The following is a 25,444-nucleotide window of genomic DNA, read 5'->3' as shown; positions in this document are numbered from 1 at the left end:
GGGCTCCACCTGCGATGGACGTGTCTATCAGACACGAGTGTGATCATCATCCCTCTTGTCACACGCAATCTCCAATTCCCACACGTGGCCACGGAGGAAAAAAAAGTTAAAAGCTAGGAACATCTCCGCAAGGCACAAGGCACCATCACCAGCCACAGATTGATACGCTCAAGAAGAATGATCAAAGACATGCAACGCAGCAAAGCAAACTTGCACAAATGGTCGAACGGAGAGGTAGAATAACTGGGTGCTGCAGCAACGCCCCCCCTCCCCTTCTTCACTCTTGACCCTTGAATGTCTTTCCCTGCCGGATCGGAGATTAAAATCCTCAAGGGCGCAGGGGCACCGAGCGGTACTACCTGACTCTGACATCACCAACACTAGCCTTATGAATAGGGGCCGATGAGCTCAAACTGAGCTTCCAACGCCGCGCGGGAGCAGGTTCGCACGTAAGGTTGTAGTCAGTATCAACTGAAGCGTCCTAAAGCAAGCAGAGACCCGTGGCGCGCATACTATCTAGCAAACATTGGCGGTATGTCTTCCTAATTTGTTTTCCCCTGCCTTCCCTCAAGTGCAACTGGGGCATGATACCTTGTTGGAAAAAACTAGAAATAGCAGTTACTGTCGAAATCTCCCCTTCGCAGGCAATCCGAGCCGAGTGGGAACGGCTCAGGATCCCTGACGACAATCACGCAAGAAATCACTCGAGGATGAGTCCCCCCCCATCCGTTCGTACCGAGTCTTTGGAAAATTCCAAATGCGTTTGAGGCCCCGGTCTGGAATGTAACTGTCTGGCCTTTTTTCATACGGATACCTCCCTGGCATTCAATCTGTTTGCTCCTCTTCTGCTGAGGAGAGCCCAAGACCACTCAACTACTCTGCACACTCCCCTATTTTCGGTTTCACCCTCCTGTTCATTACTTTGTAATGCTATTACGGGCAGCAAACACCATGGATCGAACATGATCGGTTCGCACGTTACGGATGTAACATAAAATCATCAACGAACGACAGGAATCTGGTTTCAGGGACTTTGCCGTTCGTTTCGAAAGTAGTTCGTGAGCAGCGGCTTGTACTCATCCGGAGTAGACCGATCCGGGACAAGCCCCCAAATCTGCAATCCCGGGACGAATCCCCGTTCGAGTCCAGCGCTTAACACCCGTGCCGCGCCGCAGCCTGCAGGTAACCGTGGCCGTAACGATTCTGAGAGAAAGGGACATCGAGACTTATTCCGCTACATACTCGAGTCTCGCACAATCGCTTCATCTCGATTTTTTTTTCTTTTAAAATTTTCTCGACGGAAAGCTACATGGTGTACCTCAAGTAGCAGTAGAGCTTTGTCTTGTGTATGCCGGTCAGCCATGGCCAGTCTCATGGGTGTTCATGCAATTGCAGCCTGCAGCCTAAACATGATCCGTCCACGATGACCGTGGCCCACCCACTACCACCCGCTCTCTGCGGCCCAGTCGGCGGCCGCGGCCGCGGTAGTTGGCCATTGTAGAGAATTGAGGTTACGGTGCCTGCATACGGTTAAGACCAAGACCAGGTGGTCCTCAATCCTCCTGAAATCCTTGTCGGCTCAGCTGTCTCTATTGAATGTTCTCCGTAAAGGCGACCGGCGTGCAAGGCCCCGGTTCTGTGTCCCCCCCCAGCCCGGAGCTACCGGACTCGGTGTACGCCGAGCCGGAGCGGGCCCCCGCCTCCCTCTTTCCCCCAAAGACATTTCCCTCTTTGAGCTTCACCCCCACACACCCACGAAATTGAAGAAAAGAAGCAAAAAAATAAAAGAGCCGCTGCACACCGACTCACCGGCTCACCGAGCCGAGAAAAATCAGTGGAGTGCACACCGACCGGATGCCACACGCCCAGATGCAAACGCTCAGACAATGGGACATTTCCTCCCACCCCGCTCATTGTCACAAATCGTCATCTTCCCGTCGGTGGCTCACAAATCCCCAACGTCCCCCTTCGTTTACCTTTGTTCTGTTGTAGCCACACACCCTTTTACACCCACGTATACGGACACCGCAGACGCCTCCCAATATCTGCAGGGCACGAGCCTCATCCGACAATCCATCCTTCAATCCCAATCCCAGTTTTTTTCCTTTCCTGCAGTGGCTGGTGTGACTAATTTCCCAAACACCATACGGAGTACGCGCGCGCCGCCCATCACAAAAGGCCGCAAGCGCAACGGAAACACACAGACAATATCCGGCCAGAACAAAAAGAAGGCTGCGTTGTGTCTTGGCGCGCGAACGCGCTTCAGCGGGCGCTATCTTTAACTCGGGACATCCCAAAACCTTAACGGGACCGTAGACCAGGGCCCTGGTTACCGACTTTTCTCCCCCTCCCCCTTCTTCCGAAAGTCTTCTTCGCCCCCTTGCACTCTTTTCCCCCCGTCTCGCACTCGCAAGAACACCCCTGATCGACCGAAACTCCTTCCTCTCTTTGCTTTGTACGGATATAACAGGACCAAAAGCAGGGGGGTGAGAAAGAGCCGTTCTTTGCAGGGCTTGACTAGGTAGTAAGGGTCCTAAAGCTCCAGGATAGGAAATAAGCTGCCCTACGGTGTGAAGACCAAGTCAACGCGCCACACATACACACGCACGCATCTCTCTCTCTCTCTCTCTCTCACACACCCCTTCCGGCACCAACAACAATGACCGCCTCATCCGGCTCCCCAACCCGGCCCCGGCCACCCGGCCGTGCCCGCCGATCCCCGTTCACCGGTCCCTGTCCCTCCCTCCGCCTCAGCACCCAGCAACACCAAAGACACCACCACCACCAGCAGCTTACCCCAAGAGACCTCAGAGGACCCAACACCAGTTACCCCGCCTCCAGCAGAAGACGAGGACAACGACACCGCCGCAGCCTACGAGTCCCGCCACGTCCACACAGTCTACGAGGCCATCGCCCCGCACTTTTCCTCAACCCGCTACAAGCCCTGGCCCCTCGTCGCCTCCTTCCTGCTCTCCCTTACCCCGGGATCCGTCGGCCTCGACGCGGGCTGCGGTAATGGGAAATACATTGGCGTCAACCCCGACCTCTTCATCGTCGCCTCGGACCGGAGCGCGAACCTCGTCTCGCTGGCGAGGAGTTACCAGCCGCCGCACTTTGATGCCGCTGCCGCCCCCAAGAAGAAGAAGACCAAGGGCGGCAACAAGAAGGCAACTGCCACAGACGCCTCGATCTCGGAAAGCACCGCGCCGCCGGTAGCACCACCACCACCACCACCACCAAAGAACCAGGTCCTCGTAGCAGACTCCCTAGCTCTCCCCTACCGCACCTCCGCCTTTGATTTCGCCATCTCCATCGCCGTAATCCACCACATGTCCACCCGCGAACGCCGCCGCGCCGCCGTCGCGGCTCTCCTCTCCGCCGTGCGGCCCGGCACCGCCACGGAGCAAGGGGGCAAAGTGCTCGTCATGGTCTGGGCCCTGGAGCAAGGCAACAGCCGGCGCGGGTGGGACGCCGGCGCGGCGCAGGATCAGCTCGTGTCGTGGGTGACAAAGGGGAAGAAGGAGAAGGAGAAGGAGAAGAAGCCCGAAGGCAAGTGGCAAGAGAAGGAGCAAGAGAAGGAGAAAGCGGCCGAACCCGCCAGGGATGAGACGTTCCAGAGGTATTACCACCTCTACCGCGAGGGCGAGCTCGAGGAGGACGTTGTGGAGGTCGGGGGTAGGGTGCTTGAGAGTGGTTATGAGAAGGATAACTGGTGGGCCATTTTTTGTCGGGACTCATGAGATGCAATCTGGACAGACGATTAAAGGACGCAAAGAGATGGAAGATCGACAGAGGTGACCATATGTGTCAACGGCAACAATAGCAGGCAAGTCCAAAACAAAAAAGTGATCTAGAGACCTTGAAATTCTATCATGACCATAATCCATCTCTTCGTCAAGTGACGTGTTTCGTTTACTCTTCGCCGCTTCCACCACACTCGGTCTCTCTCTCTCTCTCTCTCTCTCTCTCATTCTCACTCTCCTTCTCTCTCCATGTCTCCCTCCCGTCTCTCACACAACTGTCCGGAACAATACATACAGAAGAAACTAACACACGCTCGTAAACATACTCCCCTCTTTCTCTCTCTCTCTCCGTCCCGCCACTCTTAGTAAACACCTTTGCCTACCCAGCAACAACACCCCTCGTGATTTTTTTGTGGCTGTGAAATGATGATTCCGATCCGATGCCCCCGTCCCTCCCCCAACCTGCCGGGTACCGTAAAAACCCAACGGCAAAAGATATTGTTTTTTGTTTTCCCTTTCTTCGCGACACCGCCGGCTGAGAAATGACCACCAAAGGGCAAGTTTGGAGAGAGAAGTATGAGGAAGAGAAAAAAGGTTAAAAGTTAGGGAAAAAAGTAAAATGACACGAAGAAGACAACGTGGCCGTGAGAAGATCCGTTACCCGACACGAGGGAAGCTTTTTTTCAGAGACATAGCGTCAACCTCGAGTGGTAAACGATGTTATGTGTATGAGAAGTTAGAAAAATGAGACAAAATCTTGCTCCAATCCCGATGCAACATGCTGTTCCCGTGCCGTGTGTCGTGCCCTCCGCACACGTTGGACGAAAAAAACAATCCTCGGAGGTTTCCCATGCTCTCATGAAAAAATCAGGAGGGGGGAGGCGATTCGTGTCGTCCCCCCTCAGAAAGAATTTTGTTCCCAACTCCAAAGTTCGCCGCGCCATCACCGCTTTCACCCTGCCCTCGCAGTCATGCCACGCGTCGCCGATCCATCTCCTCCTGGCGAGGATCCATGTGCCGTCGTCGGCTCGTTTCCCTTGAGCCCATCATCTCTGTGCCTGGACTGGCTCGTCGCTTCGCACCGGCTTGCTCGTGAGGCGGTGGGTAGTGGAGGGCTGGAAGCAGCGGTCCCGGGCTAGCTCTCGCGCTGGGCACGGGGCTTGCCGTAGGTATACCGCCCATCGCGTATGCTGGAGTGCTATATGGGCTGACACCGGTAGTCAGTTCGGCAACTCCTGGAAGCATGCCCCCGCCTCGGCCTGGCGGAAGTCCCTGGATCGGTGCTAAACCAGGGCCACCCGGCCCCATGCCCGCCATCTCATTCGGGTCCGGTCCCATCAGCGGCCTGCCGGGAACGCTCTCGCGTCGGGCTGCGATGACTCGTCCACCGGGAATCGGTGATATACCAGGCGGTGGTGGTCGGCTGTATCGAGGGGAAGGTCCGCCAATGTCCCGGGGCAGGCTAGGCTGGGACTGGGTGTGCATGTGGCCCCGAGAAGGGGAGTGCCGGTGGCCACCGCCAGGCTGGTCGACGTTGACTGCTGTCAAAGAAAAGGGCACAACGCCGGCACGCCGAGCCATGTCCGCTTCGCCAAGCTGCCAGTGCATGGCCTCTGCGGCTCGCCAAGGAACGGCCATCTCCTCCGCAACCTTTGCCCACATCTCCGGTTTGAACCTGATTTAGCATGTCAGTTTAATTCTCCACAAGACTGAGAGCAAATCGAGAGTGGCTTCGATGCTATTGTGATCAAATCTCACCTCTCGTACAACCGTGCAAGCTTATTCTTGCGCTCCTCGTCCCACTCGCTCCGCCTCTCGAGGTAGTTTTGGTAGTGAAGTCGACAACTGATGGCGCTTCTTCCCGGTAGACGTTTTGAGATGTCCTCCCACTTCATTCCGCTCCCCCGAAGTTCGATGATCAAGGCATCTTCCTCCGGCGACCACTTGCTCTGCTTCTTGGCCGGAGACTCCGCTACGTGCGGTGGCATGGCACGCTTGCCGCTCACAGCCAGGCCCGGTGCTACGGGAGGCGGGCCATACGGAGGTAGCCCGCTGACAGGCGCTGTGGCCGCCGTGGTTGCGGTTGCGGACGGGTCTGACGAAGATCGGGTATGCTGAGGCGGAGCGGTGGAGGACTCATCTGAGTCGGGAGCCTTCAGGAGAGACGCGATATCCACGGTGACGGTTTGGCCGCCTAGGTAGGTTGGATACGGTCTTGTGTCATGGGCGCGATAGACGCGCGCCAGCTTTTCGGTTTGCTCGACACCACCCAAGAAGGGCAGTTTCTGGAAGACTTTAAAAGGTTGAAGGTCGGTGAGATTTCCCGACCAGTCTCGAAATGGGGACGGTTGTTCGGTGCTCGTTGAAAGTTCTCTTCGCTTCGCGGGTAACGTCAAGTTTAGGGCAGTCTGTCTACTCGTTGGGAAATATGGCAGAGGTGGGTTAGAGTGGGATCACAGGTTGAGAGCGGTAGAGATCGGTGACGCTGGCCCCGTTGCTGGGAGTGGTGAGGGCAACAAAGTTCTCTGATTCTGCCGTGTCTTAACAATGGACGATGTCGATCGCGAAGTTGGTAAGAGGGAAAGGCGTTCCGTTTAATCCTGGTGGATAGGCAAAAGGGGGGAAAGATCTGAAAAGGAAAAAGGGACCTGGTTTTAGATCAAGATGGCGGCGTAGCTGGCAGTCTTGAGGAAGTCATCAACATGATTGGGCCAGTTAGAGAAGCCGGCAACCAATGATCGGAAATTGAGCTCGCTCGGTGTCGACGCAAGCAGGCGGGCGGGCGGACAGCAAAAAGAGGGCGGCGGCGTAAGTATACGTTGGTCAAACTAGGCTGCTAGAAGTCTTCATCAGAAAGCGAAGCTTTACCAGAGTCATCGTTCTCCTACGGAAAGTCGGTAGAGGCCAAGGAAACAAGGTACAAGCCAGTCTACGTCGGGAACTTGCGGTGATGCAGTTTGTGAATGGAAGAGAAAAGAATTAAAATGGACCGAGAAAGTGGTAGTTTGAGGGACGGTGATGGGTTGAAGAGGTGGAGGACGAAGTGGGGGACGGAAGCCGGGGTCTGATTAACAAAGTGACAGGCCCAAAAGACTCTTAAACTGACGAGAGGAAAGTCATCGAAGAAGAAACGAGAGGAGAGTGAGTGCGAGCAAGGGAGGGGTGTGTATAAGGATGGGCGTGGGAAGAGACAAGTTGAGACCCAGGACGACAGTGACGAGCCTAGCAGCAGCAGCAGCGAACAAGAAGAAGAAGAGAGTGTGTGTGAGAGCCACCGCGGCTGTGGAGAAGGAAGAGACGACGAGAAAGACGAGGTTTGGGTACGGATGGGAAGTGTGCGTGTGTGCGCGTGTGAAGAGGGTGTGTGAGGATGTGTGTGTTTGGCAAGGGCATAGGCTGGTTACCTTTTGCAGAACAACACCAGCGCGAGCAGCAGCAACCGGCAGCGAGCAGTGAACGTAGTAATAGGGCAGAAGTTATATGTCAAGCTCGCATATAGGTAGGGAATGACCAGTGGCAGATGATGGGATCTTGTTGGTGCCGTCCGTCCCTTGCCTGGGCCAGTCCGTCTATTGCCCTGCCCTCATTGAAGAATGCGATGCGGTAGAGGTTGTCGAATAAGGCTCATGAAGGGCTACTTTCACCCAGGCATAGTTTGGGAACCGACATGGGTGGGCACATGTTTGAAAGACACACGCCCCCCTTCCCGCAGCGCGCTCACAGACACCAGGTGGCTGCCATGCTTTCTTTTCAAGACACACCCCTCTGCAACATGCCCTGTCTAGCGTCTGGCCTGGGGCTGGTGTTCTCCCGTATGTCGACACCCTAGATTGCAGCTCCGGTCATGAGGGGTCGTTGTGGTAATAAGGAGAGCGCAGAGGATAGAAGGTGAGAAAAAAAAAGAGAGAGAGAGAGAGAGAGAGAATACAATAGAATACCAAGTACTGGGTCGAATGTCCGCTACCAAGCTAGGTGCTAAAATGGCATGGCCACGAATTCATGCATGATGCTTCTCTGGTACTTGGGTAGAGCAGGCCATGGGCAACCCGTGGTACGTCTGGATCAGCGCGTTTAATGCGGTGTCAAAGCCAGAGTCAATGGAACAAGCTGGATGACAGCTTCTCCGAAGAGCGGGATCCAAGAAACGCTGGTCATAAGGATTGCTTGGATAAGGGTTGGTTCGTGTCCGTGTATGATGACCACACCTGGTCACAGCTCCCTCCCAGACTCGTAGAGCATCGGTTCGACTTGGAGGCTGGTGGGAATCTGGTTGAAGAGGGCGGGAAATTCGAGAGGGCGTCAAGTGTGCATGGCCCATAATACTAGGGTCCCCGACAGAGTGAGCGTGTGTTTAGGGCAAGACAAGCGTGGAGAGGGCGGAATGTGGTGGGCAGCAGTTTGTCACGAAACCGCATACGGGTGCTGTGGACCCCATGTTTGAAACCTGCGGTTGCTGATGCAATGAAGAGTCGAGTGGACTTCGCACATGCGCATGCTGGTGGGTTGTAATAGATGGGCTCCCGCTTCATGGGATCCTCTTCGTGCCGGCTGACTCTCCTAGGCAGACAGCTGGCGAAGAGAGATGTTGTTGAAGGGGAGGGCCTCGCAAACCGCTACTTATGACAGACACTTCGGAGGCAGCGGTTAGCCTCGTAGTGTTGACCCCATGGTTGGTTGGGCCCCCGACTCCGGCACGCGTAGAAGTCAAACGCGAAAGTATGACGGCGTGCATAGTTGAGCAACGAGCAGGCGAGAAACTAAGAGGCGTCTGGAGGATCGGAGACTGCAACAACGGCGGAGGAACCCATCTATCTGATGGGAGGGATGGGGGTCGGCCGAAGAGGGACAACGAGGGTTCCGATGCTTGGCCGGGCACACTTGAAGGAACTGCTCTCAACTGTGGCTTACCCTGGTCCCGTCTCCTCTGATTTGGGGAAGGGGGGACAGCCTCCACCTTTGCCTGTGCGCATCTCCGACTTGCTGAACTTGTGCTTATGCTGTTCGCCGATCCTAACGGGTTCAACGGGGGTCTGTGAGAGCAAGCAAACGCAGGCTGCATGTGTGTCTTGTACTGTCTTGGGCGGCTCCCTTCCGCGGCTAGTGCTAGTGCAATTGACAAGTCGATGGCGCGGATCGGTTTGATGAGCTGAGCAATCTGAAAATAAAGAGTCGGCAGTATAGCGCAGTACTGTGCTCTGCATCTGGCAGCGGCAACGGCAACGGCAGCGGGAGAACAAGAGCGAAGAAGAGTTGCAGCAAGCCTAATGTCTGTGCGGTCGACAAAATGAATGTAAGATGAGGCTTGTCTTGACGAGGCCGGACAGCCAACGGCGGCCGTGACAATGCGCCACTGCCGAACGAGTCGTCGAGGGCGGTTGACTACCCGCAGATGGGCTGGGGCTAGGTTGTGCTGAGAAACATTTGATCAATGCCCTTCATGCCCGGCTACGAGTGTCCCATGGCCATATCCATGAGGGCGAGCCAGGAACAGCCTTTACAAAGTCTGTCTTGTCTCGTGTTGGGAATGCCTCCCTTCCTGTCTAGTCAAGTGGTGCTTTGCCTTGCCTTGCCTTGCCTCGCTGGTTCTGTTGCTGGTGCTGATGCTGGTGGTGCTCGGCTTGGCCCTTGCCTTGGTCTGATGATGAACTGGCGGTCAGATATGCAGCGCAGCCCAGCGTGCAGCGTCCGTCCAGCAAAGCCTTCCAGGACCAGGGCGGTAATGTTTTCACTGCGGCGGACAGGCCAAGTATGAGCTTGTGGTCTGGCTGCATCAGTTGCCATGAACCATGATCGCCATGCAACTTGGGGCATGCTTGCTCGCTGCTTTGCTGGCTAGCGGCTTTCAAGCAGCCCTCTTTTGGTCGTCGCAGTCGTATGCTTGGCCATCATTGTGTGCCGTGGTGGTTGTAGAAGTAGTAGTCGTAGTAGTGGCAGTAGTTCTTTTTTTTCTTTCTTGCCGCACCAGCGCCATCGGTGTTGTCCACCCTCCACGGCAATGAGGCAACCACGACGTCGTCGTTAGCGTCTAGTCAAGCCACACATGGCTTGGTTGGGCTGCTCGTAGCTTGTTTGCTGCCTTCCAGGGGTCTCGGCAGTCCGGTGTTGTAGCTGGAACAGTGTCCACGGCATCGGTGCCTGACATGACGACGGGGCGGTACATAGAGGAGCAACTAATGGCCAGCAGGAAAGGCAAAGAAGTAAACATTGACTCCGTTCGGGGACATTAGACTGCGTACGAGAAGAGATGGCGCCGTTGTACAGAGATTGATTGAGTATTCTTGGGAAGAAACGTGGAGCAAATCGGAACGGCATCCAACGTGTAGACTGCTGTGCGTGCTTTCGAGATGGGGAGACGTAAGGTTAGTCGCCCTTGGATGACGGGAAGCATTGAGACTGAGATTAAGGTACCATAACGAGAGTAAGTTGTTGACGTCGAGACAAAGTAAGGTATGCCTGAGGTACGGATTCCTCGCTCTCCTTCCCTCTTTCCGATTTTCTATCGAGTTATTCCTTTTCTTATTCGTCTTTCTTTCCCTATTCGAACTAACACAGCAGATAAGGCAAGGCAAGGCAAGGTAGCTACTCTCGATTCGCTGCCTGCCGTACAGCCAGATCTGCTTAGGGTACCTGGGAGAGTTGGCCGGCTTGTAACCTTAACTTACTCGCCCTTACTGTTTTCTCTAGTCTCCGAGGTACCCATCTACTTCATCAGTACGTACCTGGGATATGTTTCTTGCTTCTATGCAGGGCACCGAGGTACGGTAGTCACTGTGCTAGACAATGATACTCCGTAGAGCTCTGGATGCTCCTTTTCTCATTTCGCATTTCGCAACCCAGGGGCCGCAGTTCTCTGCTTCTTCCGGGCGTTCCATTGCTGACGACGGCCTGGTAAGGCAATCGCGCTAGGGGAATTTCTTTGCAACCTTAGTCTAGCCTTGGGACGAGGTACCGTACGAGACTGGCAAAGGGCCGTCCGTGCAATGGGCACCCTAAGTTCCAACGTGGGGAGGCATCTACATTGCCTTAGTTCCGCCGCGCAACGAACAACTCCCGTCAGCGCCCTAATGTCTTCTTTCTTCCAAGTGCGGTCTGCCGATACCACCTGCCCAGGTCAGGTACAAAGTTTGACTAACTTGAGGCTTTTCAGCGCTGTATACCCGTCTTTGCTTTATGCAATCTGGCCACCTAAAACTAACACGCTAACTTTGGATGCCTACCTACGTTAGGACTTAGTCTCGTGCCCAAAGTAGATTGCTGGCACCCAATCTGCCCGAGAAATAGTCAAAAAAGTACTTGAATACGTGTCGGTCAGCTGGTAATTGGGTGTGGAGGGCTGCCCTGAGGATGATTCGGGTTGCCCTTTCATCCTAAGGTAGTCTAACATAGCAGACACCAGCACCGTCGCCAACTATCAATGTACCAAGGCACACCGTCTACAAGCTATATCTTACGTAGCACAACGAACCAACAGAACTGCTCACCGCCGCCTACATCTGGCATTGTAGTTTGCGTTTTCTTGACTCGGGTGCGATAGCGCACCTTGCCCTTTCTCAGCAGCAATATTGCGATATTCGCAGCTCGCGGTGAGCAAGTCCAAGGAGACCGATCGATACCATTGACGTTGGATTGCCCTTGACCTCCGCTGTGGCCCTTACGTATCGTTCGGTAGATGACATACATGCGGCTGGCGGCTTGGTGTGCCGGCCGGGGGCCTCGGCCAGCTATCCAGCTCCGCGCCCAGATTCTCTCCATCAAGGACCAGGGCTCTACATGGCATGCGTAACAAGGGAACCATGGAAATTGATGATAACCAAACCCTTCCGCATAGGAAAAGGACAAGTGGTGAGAATGGCCCGACACCCGCTCGGCACGTTTGTCATGTCGTTGTCCGAACGCCAACAGCAGCATGGGAAGAAAACGGTGCTGTTTTACGCACGTGTCATCGTTTATTGCTGCGTTTGCTCACTAAACAATGTAACCGAACCCGAGATCGTGGAGAAGGGTAGCAGAGGTCAACAACTCGCGCGCAACAACGCTATTGTATATCTGTCTGATCAACGATGGCTTGCGGCGCGTATTGTTGGAATTATGTTAACTGCTCTGTCGGCCGTACGCGTGCGTGAATGTTGCACAGCCGCCGCCGCCGTTGTCGTCGTCCTCTCACGACTAAGCAAGTCAAGTGAGCTGAAGCTCATGTACGTCGATTCCCGCCCTGGTGGCACTGAGACTCGAGAGCCTATTAAATGGCCCTCGACGTAATTAGTTGCCGCCCACCAGCCTACCAGGCACCTTTTGGCTGGGGTTGCATTCCATCCCGGGGCTGACGTCCAAAAGGGATACTGACTGTCATTGGACTTTAATTGGGAAACACTCTCGCTGCCCCCCTTTCAAAAAAATTCTCATTCGTTTGCTGGCCTTGCATCGTGGCTTTGCTTAGCAGGAGGTCGTCTCGGGGGGAACCCAGCCTTGCGGGTTCTCATCCCATCACAAAAGGCGAGACATGCCACAGATACCTGGCACGGCAGGCACATCGTACTCCCTAGCCCCCATGGTGGCCCGGCAATAGATTGGAAACAAGGGCAAGGGTGACAACGGGCGAGGGGACTTCCATCTTCGTAGTCGGTACGTCTTCCGGCCTACTTAGCAGAGCGTGATATAGTCAGAGGTGCTGCGCTGGCTATGCGCCTGTGGAGATCCCTGTCCCGGAGCTGCCTTTCTGGTTGTTCCCGCACCATGACTGATACCGACGTCATGAAGCGATCTGCGAAGAGGAACAGATGGATGGGCATATCCCGCACGAAAGGTGGACGGGGTAGCCCATTGTCCAGCGTTGGGTTGTGAGTGTTTGGTGAAGCTCAGGCTGTGCTGGGGCAGAAAGCTGCTCTTGTGATATGTGCACTCCTTCTATCCCTACCATCCTTCGCCCAGCTGTCGTCGTTGGGCTTGCGGTCAGAACGAAGTTACTCAATGTTTCCTTGTCTTCTTGCAGCAGATGATTCCTACCGCCTCGAAAAGGATTCGACCTGAGCACCAAATTGTCGGTGACACAAACAAAACCCAACGTGGCGGTGAACGGCAGCCAGCATTGCAGAACCGGATCTTTCTTGGACATAGCGGCAGCCCACTGGCGGATCGGGTAGCAAGGATAGATTTAGCGCGTAGTGGAGGTGGTTTGTCCGTGACGGTTCAAACGCTCAACATCGTCCTTGGCCAGCGGTTGTCAATGCCGTCAGACTCCAGTTGTCAAGCTCCTGGAAAACGATGCTGATGACAAGCGGATTGAAGGAAATTGACTTGATGTGCTTTTATTCCGTCGTTCCTTCTTCCTGGCAATGGTTTTCAATAGTCTCATTGAGAGTAATAAAACGTGATGATAATGATGATTGCAATGCAGTCTGGTCGAGTTCGGACGCGGAAATTTTGATTTGTGACCAGAGCGCATGGACATGAAAAACGAATCTCACCTTCACCAGGGAGGTCAAGGATTGTTCTCGAAAAGAAAGCGCTTTGTGTGTGTGTGTGTCAATGGGGTTGTCCATCCCGAGTCGAAGGCTCTCTCTGCCGAGGGCTGTCATCGGCTGCGTGCGAGCAAGTGTCCCATGCCCGCTCTGACTAACCAGATTGAACCTGAGATGGTTGTGTGTATGTGCGCGGGCAGGTGTGTGTGGGTTATCATGATTCTGCAACGAACATGATTATGGATGTTTCATCTTATCCGTTTGCGTTGTCCCTCGCCAGTGGCCAGATCCTCGCGGTGCTGGTGGCCCTACACGCACCCTGGAGCTCGCCGTGGTGTCTGCGTACACGAGAGAGATGGCGAGAGGCTTCTTCTGCATTGTCTTCGAAGGGTTGATGGAGGTAATGGCTCTTTTCGGTGCTACACACCATGACTTGGCATCTTCTGAGCAGTCGTAGGTACACCAGATCCGTTTGTCGGGTCACAATGGCTACGGTGAAGCAAGTGCTGATAGGTAACCCTAGGTAGAATTGGGCCGCGGGCTAGACCGGAGCGGACCAGACGAGACGGAGCTTTGCATGCGCGAAATCTGGCGTTTGACTGCATCGATGCCGCTGTTGCCATGCTGTGCTTCCCGACCAAACGGTTCCCGTAATTGAGGACTGCAAACGGCGACTCGCCAATCATGATCAATGGCATTGTTCCCACCGGCCGAAGGTTAAACTTGTCTGAAGCGGTCTCGGACGGCTGCACCTGATTTTGTGTGACAATGTCACAAAGCAAGATTCTTATTTCTGCGTCAAGGTTCAGCTTTGACTGAGGACCCGGGTTGGCATGTCTGTTGGATATGTCGTATCGTGGATGTCCCCGACCTGGTGTCCGAGTTGGGACTGCCGCCATGCTTGGTACAAAGCCGCCAGTCAGGCTTGCCTAGGGATGCCTAACGACGGCTGGTGATGTACATTGAAAGACTGGGAATCCTGTTTTCAATTCTGGCCTTGCTGTTTTCATGTGGCGGTGAGCGAACAGAGGTTGGGCGAGGATGAGGACGAGGCGGTGGTTGAATGGAGGGGAGACACCGACAAGAAAGGATGTGGCGGATAGGTTGACAAGTCATCACCTCAGTTGAAGAAGAAGAAGAAGAAGCAGAAGAAGAAGAGCCCATTCGTAAGGTACAGATGATGCTTCCCTTTCCCTTGGTTCGATTAGGAGGGATTGGGGGCGGGAGCTTGACTGCTTGAGAACGACTGGAAGTACTTCTTACAGTACCTCTCGCAGTACGGAGTAATTGCCTGGCTGTAAAGTAGAGACCGTAGATGGAACGAGAAGGAGGAGGAGGGGTAGGTACCTTAGACGGGTTACACAAAGGTACGTATCATCTGTGGCTGGAGCCTTTCTCACTACGTACACAGTAGGTGGCTGGCGCGGCTGGCTGGTGGAGTTGAGCCTTTGAGGGAAGGTTGAGACTGGACGTCCACGCCGCCAATGCCGTCAGGCGCTAGCCTCACACCCCCTCCGTTACCCACTTCCTGGTAAGTGAGGCTTGAACCGCCTCCACGTTCGTTCTTGATCGGATTCCACACACTGAACCTCATTTTCAGTCCAGGCACACACGACGGGTGAACTTCTCTTGACCGCACCTCAATTCTTGGAGCCTGACCCTGACCGCAAAAAAACCACATTTGCAACATCAATCAACGTCACCGGGCAGTCTACCGACGCACGACTCTATCGTATACGCCCGTTCACCCCGCTGCTACCCCAATACTGAGCAACCCAAGAGCCACTGGGTCGTGCATCTGACTTGCATCTAACGGGTTCGTTCCCATCCAGCCCTATTGTGCAGCCCCCTCCTCGGCCCAGAGGAAATTGCCCGGTTGGTACCTAATCTATCCGGTCACAGAACCCTGCCGTCATCGTCCCTTTTGCGGCTCGTCAACGTCTTCCGAGCAAAACTCCCTCGACTACCGTACCTCCGCAGAACGCCAGATACCCAACAAGCTCGACGAGGCCCCACGTGTTCCTCGTAGTCTAGTCCGGATTTCTTTCCATTCGTTCCATCCGGCCCCAGAGAGCAGCCCAAGTTGCCCGCCATGGCCGATGTTCCTCTGCATGTCATTTCGGAAAACTCCTCGTCAGAGCGCCGTATCACCCCATCGTGGACCATCAGCCAGCTGAGGTCCAAGCTGGAACCCATTACCGGTATCCCGCCCTCGTCCCAGAGAATCAGCCTCAAGACAGCCTCTGCGACTGTTCCGATTGAAGCATCCGATGAAGACAGCGCCTACTTAACAGCTTTTCCCCTGGCACCCTACGCCGAGCTGCATGTAAGTAGCCCCCGTTTTCGTCAAACATGCCACCCAGCTCGTTGTCTAGGACGAATTCCGCGCATGCTTCTCCTTTCCATGACTTCAATGCCATCGTCGGATCTATGAGGGTGATCTGCAGCTGTTACCACGTAGATCACCGAAATAAACTACCCAGCCTCCGGTGGTAGCATGGCTTGTGAGCTTCGTGGTTAGGACTTACAACTTACTGCTTCCTTAGGCAAACGGCCAGCCATGCTCGTTTCTAGGTGAATCATTACTAATCGTTCTGCATTTAGGTGGCTGACACTCGGCCGGCGGGAGCTCGCCCGAATTTTACTGATACTTCGGGAGTTGAGAAGTACGTTATGCCAGAGGAGGAGTACGCCAAAAAGTCCGATTCTGTGCTGGCCTGGAAGAAGGCCCAGAAGCTTGGTCGCTTCGACCCCGACGCGCCAAGCCACGAGCAGGCCAAGATTGATGCTTTGCAGCAAGAAATCGAGCAAAAGGGTATTCAAGTCGGTAAGCGATGCCGTGTGGGCGGCGAAGATTCTCGGAGAGGAACTGTCCGGTATGTTGGTGATGTCAAGGAAATCCCTGGCGGTCTGGGTCCTTGGATCGGAGTTCATCTTGATGAACCCGTTGGTAAGAACGACGGCAGCATTGCCGGAACGCGGTATTGGGGCGAGGAATCGACTCTGAAGCATGGAGTCTTTGTGAGGCCCGAGCGAGTTGAGGTTGGCGACTGGCCGGTCCTGGACGATCTGGAAGACATGGAAGAGATCTGACAGAAGCGAAGCGCCATCTCGGCGCCATCTTTGCCGCGCTTTGGAGTTCTTGTCCAAGGTCCATTCAGATGGTCGCGTGGCTACTTGCAGACAAACCCCGTTTCTTCTGTACAGCAGTCCCCAGCTCAAGTCCGGATACGCAAATGGGACGAACTCGCGCGTCAAGGTTCCACGAGCGGTTGGTGGAGATGGGCCTATTTTCTTTCAACGGAGAGCTGAGGTCTTGGACTGATCAGCAAACTCGCCAGTGGGGGGTCGATGCAGTAATAGGAAGTTTCGATGCTTTTTCCTCTTTCGAGTAGAATGCCCTGTGTGCGAAACCGATGGTTCGACAGTGTCATCAAGGACCAGACCCAATCTGTATCATCAATATCGGACGGTGTCCAAGTCCATCGCATTTCTCGACACCTCGTTGCTTTCTCCTACTTTCGGCACATCTTCAGATGAACTGGCCTTGGGGTTGAGTTCGTTTCCTGACTTTGAGAATCCGAACCGGGCTTGCTACAACCATCGATTGGCATCTTCCACGGGGAGGAAGTCTCCGAGTCGGACCCGGCGGCATGAGAACGCCTGTTTTCTGTGACCGGCTGCTTCCCGAGCCAGGTCTTTGCGCACAATGCTTTTGACCGTGGTATCAGCGTCCGAAACCAGATGATTTCTGAACGCCATCTAAGTTAGGGCCAACGGTCATCTTGGTTGGATGACTTTAAACGGCCTTGCGAGAAAGTCGATGTGCTGTTCTGCCAGCGCTTGCTGCAGAACTTTCCGCGGGACAGGCATAAGCAGTAGTAAAGTGTTGGCGTCAGAATCACCGACTCCATCACGGAGTATTGTCGAAGACTCTTTCGGTGACGAAACGCCATCGACGCATTGTAAACTTTCTGCTGGCTATAAGGTCAGAATTTTCCCTGGGGCATGCATAAGATATCACGATACCGTTTTATGTCAATGATTTCATTGCGCAGGGTCCGCTCCGGCGGCGTGACTCGATCTTGACGACAGGGTAAGGTCTCGTTCTCGATGCCTGATCTTCTGACAATGGGATAAAGGTTAAGAGTCTACAGGAAAAAAGGAGCAGAAGGGTTTGTGGGGTGTAGGACGAAATCCAGCGGTAGGTTTGCAGTCAGGAATAGCATGAACGAAGACAGCAATCCTATCCAACGTTTGTCAGGGAAGACCGAGTCTCGTTAACTTTGGATAGGTTTTGGAAAGCGTGAATCAGGTGTCTGCCGACTCCGTGCTGAGTCTTGAGGCTCCTGGCGGATAGGGCAGATGATGATCTGGGGAAACACCGTCGATGCTAGTCGGCAGTCATGGATCCGGGATAAACAAAATCCTCGGACGCGACAGGTGTTTGAGCCGGAACTGCAACTACTATATACCTAGCATGGGTTTCTACCCAATGTACGAGTGTGGCTGCCACATGACAGGCAACCCTTCTCTTCTTCCATCTATTTCTCGACTTCAGCTCTAACTGATGGTATTGCAAAGATTGCTTGCAAACTGCATCTTGTCCATGAATGCTGCAAGATGGTCGGGCAACGTGATGTTCCTACACGCTTCTAACAGCATTTAGGCATCTAATATGCCATGAAGACCTCTACGATATCTTCCATCAAGCTGCTTCTCACGTGAAGCCGACTGCAGCCTGCTATGAGAGTGAAGGTTTAGGAATACAGCTACGAAATTTGGCAGAGACGAGGTCGAGGGTTTCTGCCGCATGGATGGCAAAGAGACGAGTTTAGCATCTGAGACTGAACGACGGTCGATCCCCAATGCAAAGGTGCAGGGAAGGTTCCGAAGCAGCCGAATGGGAGGGCGGGCGAACCACAAACAATGTTTGCATTGGCGTGGCGTTCGTTAAGCTGGCCAGATGAGGGACCAGTAGAAAGTATCAGACAAGCGCGGGATCAATGCATATAATGCAATGCCAAACGTTATGTTGAGGAGAGTTGGGACAGAGGCCGCATCCCTACTCCGGATCGTCCAGAGTTGTTCGTCCATGGATATGACGAAGGGAAGCTTGAAGTTTGACGTCGGAGGGGTGTGCCGGGCGGTAGTTTACGAAAGAGAGAAAAAAGGCACTCGGGAAAGGACCGGGGTCCGGGTGGATGAGGAGGGTTTGCGGCCTTTCAAAAGTGTCGTGGGCGGGCTGCTACGGGGGTCAGCCTGGGACGGACAGCCGAGTACGGAGCTTCGGCCTTGGAACGGAGTGCGAAACTGAAAGAGAAAAGATTCAAACGTGAATTCCATCCGCGCTGTAGCTTTTGATCAGGTGGATTGCTCGTGACGCGACGGCGAGCAGCCGCGATTGCGCGCCTCCAGTCAAGGCGAGGCTTCACGAGCAGAAGCGGAAGCAGAAGCGGAAGCTGGCCACGTGAGAGTGAGCTCATCATACCAGACGGAGTCGGCTCATCAAGCCGGACACGGCATTATCCTAGACCTCCGGAGATTTACCTTGGCGAAGCAGACCAAACGAATACAGCGTCAGCTTCCGAAAACGTATCCGGGCTCTTCGGGAGGTTTTTTCTCGGAAGTGTCTTTGGAGGAAGATGCGGAACGGCAGCAGCTCACTTGGGCACATGTTGGCGAGCAAGGTTGGGCGAGGAAAAAGGTTCAGCAAAAGTATGTGGCAGAAAGGAGAACACCACGTGGAATTGCGGAGGGGGAAGGTCAGCGGGTAGACCGAGGGCTACTTATCTCTAGGAAGCTGACGGAAGAGCCAAACCCTAGGCAAGAACTTCGCATCCGAACTGACCTGGAGACCCGGTCAATCACCTCTTGAGGGAGACTAATCTCGGGCAAGGGACAATGACGCGGGGTTCATCATTTAGGGGCTATGATCTAAGGCATGGACCTAGCCATGTGAACTCTTTTCTCTCGCTTGAGGCTCTATTGGCAATCTGTACGGGACGTCGTTGTCAGAGGTTAAGGGGGTTCGTGGTAGTGGTTTATGTGCTGGTCCTTGACTATAACTTGCCGGACTACCGAAATGGCGAGACGTCAAAAAGACTCGTGGAGTACAGATACGGATAGATTGCCCATGGTTCAGGCCGATCTTGTCTGTGCCGTCTGGGATGGGGGTGCCGATGCCAACCTGCCGCGCGACAGGGCTGATGCCGATCCCCGAATGTGGGCTGTCAATGGCGACAAAGATGGAGCTGCGGTTGTCTGGAGTTGATGGGAGTGTGGTCTGAGACTCTGAGATACCTGATTTAGTAGGTATGGTTTGCGAGACTTTGCCGCGGTACGCTGGAGTAGAATGATAAAAAGGCGAGGGCCATATTGGCGGTTGAATGCCCGGAATAATCTACGGTCTGGGATGAGTTAGGGTAACTAACTACGTATGTGAGGGCTTGCGAAGGGTAAGACTAGGTAAAGAGTAAACAATGCGGAAGATAATAGTAGTGAAATAATGAGGTACGCCTGAAGATGACAACGAGGGAAAAGGAAGGGCAGCGCATAGATGAGACAACCGGGCGTGCGATGGACGATATAGCATTGAGCTCTATCGGTTTGAGTTGCGCTCAAACGGGGCACGCCGTCTCAGCGTGGTCGGAGGTTTTCGATCGGCTGGAGGGGGTGGGTGCCAGCGCGTAAAGTCTTGGGGCAGGGTGGTTGTCTGCCCCCCTGTTTTCCCGCTTACCGAAACCGTTGAGCCTCTTACTGGATGAGTCTGGCTCGGCTAGACGGGAGAGAGAAATGAAGAACGGAACAGAACGGAACAGAGAAGAGGAGAGAGAGAGAGGAGGCTATCCGGAGTTTTGGCGAGGCACGGGACGGTCGGGATGCAGGGATCCCGAGGACCAGAGGTGCGGTTGATATGGGAGTTTTGCGGGGGAAGAAGAAGAAGAAGTTGAGAAAGGGGCGCGGCTGTCTGTGTGGTTACAGATTCCCCGTGGGACATTCACGTATTTGCCTCACATTAGCTTCCTTTTTCTTCATCCCTAACTCCCCGTCCCAACTACCTGCTACAAGACTACTTGGATTGGTACAGCTATATTTTTGTAATCCCGTCCGTCGCCCGCATCCCGAACGGAAAGGGGGCTATTTCAAGGTCCTTTCTATACGGCAGATTATGAAGCGGGATAGGGAACGGAGGAAGCGTAGCATTTACGGATGATCCGAAGCGGGTTGTCACTGGCCGGGGGCTCGCTTGAACGGAGGCAGCTGTGAGGCGTCACAGGGCAGTCTCGAAGGGCCTGCCAAGACCGGGTCCTACGGTCGCATCAGATGCGTTGGCGATCTGTGCAAGGGCTCTCTGAGGCTCTCTCCCCGAGTCTCTCCCATCGTCCCCTTGCGAGCTGGCCCCCCTCGCGAGCCGGGACTCGGAGAAGGAAGGGGAGAACAGGTTAAGGCGGGTTTCTTTCGGAAGGGAAAATGGGCTCCTTCCGAATAACTGATGTCGCACAATGGATGCGGCTCACTTCCTGCCGCAGCGTTCTTGCTGCGGTTTGTTTTGATTGAGGCTCTGGGCCAGCCCTTTATGCGGCTTTTGCGGCTTTGCCCCTCTTCCCTGCCGTTATGGACCTCGCCGGTTGGCGGTTAACCTCCATGTCGCATAATTGAGCCTCACTTTTTTCATCTTGTCGCGTACGGATACCTACCTACTCTTTGATTATCTTTCGTCCCTCCGACACGTCTCGCATTGGGAGCCGAGGGCAGGTCGAGGCCCTTACCTCCTCGTCTGATGCTGCGGCTGTGCCGTTATCTTTCTTGTTATTGTTATTTGTCGTTGTTGTCAGTGAGTTGGTGATGTTGATAGGCTTACGCAATGGATCTAGTGTCTCGTATGCAGCCATGACAAGCGTTCACGGTCACTTTGTGGTTCGTGCCATCGTGCAGGAGTTCCTCTCATCATCTTTCTTCTGGTTATTCTCCGGTGACAGGAGGCATTAGTTCGAGCGAAGGCCTGGAACGAAATGAGGGCCTGACTCGAGGTTTGAGTCGTGCTGAATGAGAATTTGAGAAGTGACCAGACTACCGGGACTCATTCTCATTGCAATGAAGAAGTGAGACTTGGTGTAATGATTCGATACTTCTGTTCGATGAAGACGGTGATTATGGATTACCTAGGTCTGCTGGCCGCCCAGCAAACGCCCAGGCTTGGCTGTCTCTCTTTACGGCGATGAGGGAGCCAAGAAGCGAAGAAGCGTAGGCCAGTCAGAACGCGCCAATTGTTGCCGTTTTGTTCGGGAATTTGCTGCCGGGGACTCAATCAAAAGTTCAAAACACACGGGAGATGGTCGCCCTCTCTGAACGGGCGTCGCGCGGGTTTGTGATTGTAAACAAGGACACTTCGGAAGCGGGATGATTCGATAACATCCGTATTCCAATGAGGCGCAATGAATGGGAAGAAAAAAAAAAAGGTTAGAGGTCCCACCTGCCTAAGAAGGTATTTCGAGGGGTTGAATTCTCGGATGTGATGGCTTCCATTCTATCGGCAATGTGGGAAAGAGTGAAAAAAGTGTTGAGCATTGAACTCTGAGAGAACATTGAGAAAGAAGCAACAAGTTCGAAGCAGGCGGGTACCTCGGAATATTTGCGATTGACGTGGCCCCGTCGAGTAAGGTATCCCCCCACCCGGTTTTAGGCGTGCGGGTACATTTGGACGGAGCTCCTCGACTCGCTTCACTACCTAACGTTCCTGACTCTCTAGTGTGGTCTCGCGCGGTCTCCAAAGGTCAGAGACAACCTTGAAAGTCTTCCCGCGGGCGGCCCCAGCAGAGAACTCAGAAAACTGGGCGCCTTGGGAAATCTTCTGACCCGGTCATAGCCCGCGAAATATGACATGACCCTCGACAAAGTGGGACTTTAGCTTCGTCTTGCCGCGGGCTTGGAGTCAGATCAGGTTCATCTCAGCTTATTGTTGTTCCCTTCTTTGGCTGCGCATACAGATGAGTGGTGCTGTGATGTGCACCGGCAACTGGGAGGATACTGGATAATGCGCGTATTCACCATTTTGGTCAGCTCTTGGTCAGTCAGATAATACCTCAATAGTCTACAACCAACTACCAAATTAACGTCCCAAATGGTGCGATATACGATATGCGATACGGATATTCTTGTTGGAACAGAGTTCCTCGCTGTCTCAAGTTTTTGCTGTGCCTCACTTGCGGCTCTGTTCCCTGCCGTCCAGACGGGAGAATGACATGTTACCTCACCCCAGCCAATTGTTACACACGGAGAAATTATTGTAGACTGCGATGGATTATCAGCAACTGGATAATCCCGTCGAGTAACCCGACACGAGACCACATCATCCACAGCCCGCACCTCATTATCCTGTCCCAGTTCTGCTACAGCTGACCAACACCCCGGGTGCCCGGGCTGCCCTGTGTCGCCGCAAGTGAGACCGACCTCCGCTGTCCATCTCTCCACATTCGTCTTGGCGCTCGCGATTCCTCCACTAAGGCAGGCAAGGGTACTTGGCTCGCCCTGCCAAAGACCACCAAAATCCCATGTATCCCTACACCTTGAATCCTCGTAGTCTCGTACCGCTGATGCCCCGTCCGGCTCACTTGCCGTGTGTCTTTTGGTGACCCGCCACTACCGTTCCTTCCCCATCCCTTCCGGTGACTTTTGTCTCTCTTCCCTCCTCCTCCTCTTCCTACAACCACCATCCACGACCCCGTCACCACTACCCGCCGAGCCGCTCTTATTTTTCCCATCCGCATCTCAACACCCAACTCAATCACCAACGGACGATTGCGACAGTAATATCGACGACGACGACACCCCGATTCTTCGTTCGCCGCACCCCGCAGACAGGCGCGATTCCAATTAAACACAACACACGCACATTCGCTCGGCCGCTAAACGATCAAATCTTGGGGATGGAAATGACCATCTGATATTCATGGTCCCGAGGAGATGTGACACGCCAATCCCCCTCCTCTTCCAAAAATCGGCCTGCCAGCAAGCGAGCCCGACCAAACTCCCCGTCACCAAATCTGCGAAAGCATTGTGCTGCGTGCCATCTCCACGTCGTGCGACTTGAGCCGTCATACCGACTAGTCTACGCCTTTTGCACCATTTGCCGACATATTTCCCCGAGCGCCTCCTCATTCTTCAGGTCGTATCCTTTGTCGCTCGAAATAGACAATCCTTCCTGTCGCTCTTCCCCTCCCCCTCCGTTCCGCCCAAAAGCGACGTCGACCGTCGTGCGAACGCGAGAAGAGGTGTAATCCAGTCGACAGACGAGATGGCGTCGTCACTGCTACGGGTCCTGGCTTACGCCGTCGTCGGCGTCATGGCGCAGGCCGCAACCATCACCCCCGAGAACGATATCCCATCGTGGAGCGAGAGGTCGGCCATGCAGATGTCCCTTTCGACGGCTGGTGGCACCGTCCCACTGTCCTTCATCGTCATGCCGTCGACGGAGAACCTGGGCTTGAATCAGTCCGACGTTGTTCGCGGGGTACGAAGCCATCCGTCACCTGGTCGGGCAGCGCAGAACTGTCGTTGCCCGTCCAAGGATATAGAACACTTTACTAACAACCTGACAGGCCGTTCGTATCGAGGGTACCATGGTAGCCGCCGACTCTTCGAATTACAACCAAATCAAATCAAATACCCAGGTAGCATACCTTTCTTGCGACACCCAAGACGGCAGTGGCTTCATCAACCCTAACATGATGCTGGGCACTCTGATGGAAAACAAACCAAAGGCTATTGTCTTGTATAGCACGGTCGGCAACTGGTGCATGCTTTCCGGCTCGGATCTTACATACTACTCCATCTTCACTATGGCGGATGCCGGAGATTCTCAACAGGCCCTGCGTATTCTCAACGGCACAAATGAGGCGGATCAGCTCAAGGTCATCATCACAGGAAACGCGACAGGCGCTGCGGGTGATAGTGGGAATGGCGGCGGCGGCAACAACTCTGCTGTCGCCATGAGCATTCTGTACAGCATCACGGGTTTGATCACACTGCTCTTCTTGATCATCATCGCCACCGGCGCCGTCAGGGCTCACCGCTACCCTGAAAGGTACGGCCCTAGGAACGGATTCAACGGCCGTCCCCGCCAGAGCCGTGCCAAGGGCCTCGCTCGCGCTGTGCTGGACACCCTCCCCATCGTCAAGTTTGGCGAACGTCAGGAGGCGAAGCCGGATCCGAACATTGAATTGGAGAGTGCGTCAAACGTACCAACGAACGACACAGCCGTTGAGAGACAGGGCGCTGCTGCTCCGGTGAGCACCAAGGATGTCGGGGCCACTGCTGCAGCGACAGAAACAACCCCTGCTACGACCGGCGATACAGCCGCCACTGCCACCGGCGCTCTTGCTGCAGGCGGAGCAGCTGCAGGTGTTGCTGGCGCCGCCGAGAGTGCTGGTTCTGACACTCCGGTCGCTGGAGGACAGGAGGATGAGCACCTTGGTTGTTCAATCTGCACTGAAGACTTCACTGTTGGTGAAGATGTCCGCGTGCTGCCCTGCAACCACAAGTTCCACCCCAATTGTGTAGATCCCTGGCTGGTCAACGTCTCAGGCACATGCCCGTTATGGTAAGTTAAGCGTGCTGCTTCCTTGCAGAGCCCGTGTGTTGTCGTCTTAGTCACATGCTATGCTTTCAGTAAATATCCTGCTAACGTTTATTATCAGCCGTCTTGATCTCCGCCCACAAGGCGAAGCAGAGAATCCCAGTGATGAACTTCCGCCCCCGCTTGAGCTGGACGGCCATGAGAGCGATGGCTCTTCCACCTCGCAGAGACGGAGGACACGATTGTTTGACCTTAACAGGTTGAGGCATGCTTCGGCAGAAGAGCGTATTCAAGCCCTTCGACAATACCGTACCCAGCACCAAGTACAAGGTGAAGCTGGGAGCAGCACGGTAGACGTGGGAGGTGAGGAGAGGAACGATAGGAGTCGCAGGGCAAGATTAGCCGACAAACTGCGTGACAAGTTCCGGATTCGAACAGGACCTCAGTCCTAGATCAACGTACAAGTCATTCAACACATTGACGTAGACTACGAAAGGGCGGGTGTACATAAGCAAGTCTTGGAGGAAATATTAACGACACGAGAGAACAACGACTACAACAGCATAACACACATATTGACGATGACGAAGGGTGGCACAGGCATCAACGTGGACGAGGTCCCCTTTTCAAGTTTTAACGGATAGACATTGGCGTTCTGGGCACAA

The 25,444-nt window shown here is 54.3% G+C and overlaps 4 protein-coding genes across 4 annotated transcripts; 3 read left to right on the top strand and 1 right to left on the bottom strand.

Moving 5' to 3' along the window:
• Positions 1-2,659: 2,659 nt before the first annotated feature.
• On the top strand, positions 2,660-3,740 carry TRM9 (tRNA methyltransferase, has a role in tRNA modification; the record flags this gene model as incomplete). The annotated part of the gene is made up of 2 exons (XM_065757813.1): positions 2,660-2,705; positions 2,755-3,740. 2 exons carry the CDS (start codon positions 2,660-2,662, stop codon positions 3,738-3,740), a joined length of 1,032 nt encoding a protein of 343 aa, XP_065613730.1.
• A 972-nt stretch (positions 3,741-4,712) lies between these two features.
• Positions 4,713-5,731, bottom strand: N0V96_006746 (uncharacterized protein; the record flags this gene model as incomplete). Its single annotated transcript, XM_053196305.1, has 2 exons — positions 4,713-5,418; positions 5,502-5,731. The coding sequence occupies 2 exons, from the start codon at positions 5,729-5,731 to the stop codon at positions 4,713-4,715; spliced, it is 936 nt and encodes a 311-aa protein (XP_053046168.1).
• A 9,562-nt stretch (positions 5,732-15,293) lies between these two features.
• N0V96_006745 (uncharacterized protein) lies at positions 15,294-16,294 on the top strand (the record flags this gene model as incomplete). Its single annotated transcript, XM_053196304.1, has 2 exons — positions 15,294-15,527; positions 15,806-16,294. 2 exons carry the CDS (start codon positions 15,294-15,296, stop codon positions 16,292-16,294), a joined length of 723 nt encoding a protein of 240 aa, XP_053046167.1.
• A 7,204-nt stretch (positions 16,295-23,498) lies between these two features.
• N0V96_006744 (uncharacterized protein) lies at positions 23,499-25,231 on the top strand (the record flags this gene model as incomplete). Its single annotated transcript, XM_053196303.2, has 3 exons — positions 23,499-23,714; positions 23,803-24,803; positions 24,901-25,231. The coding sequence occupies 3 exons, from the start codon at positions 23,499-23,501 to the stop codon at positions 25,229-25,231; spliced, it is 1,548 nt and encodes a 515-aa protein (XP_053046166.1).
• Between the last annotated feature and the right edge of the window lie 213 nt (positions 25,232-25,444).

This window comes from Colletotrichum fioriniae, assembly GCF_027942845.1.
Source record: "Colletotrichum fioriniae strain IMI 355084 chromosome Unknown scaffold_7, whole genome shotgun sequence".
NCBI lineage: Eukaryota > Fungi > Ascomycota > Sordariomycetes > Glomerellales > Glomerellaceae > Colletotrichum > Colletotrichum fioriniae.
The sequence above is the reverse complement of the archived record's forward strand: the minus strand, read 5'-3'. Positions and strand labels throughout refer to the sequence as shown.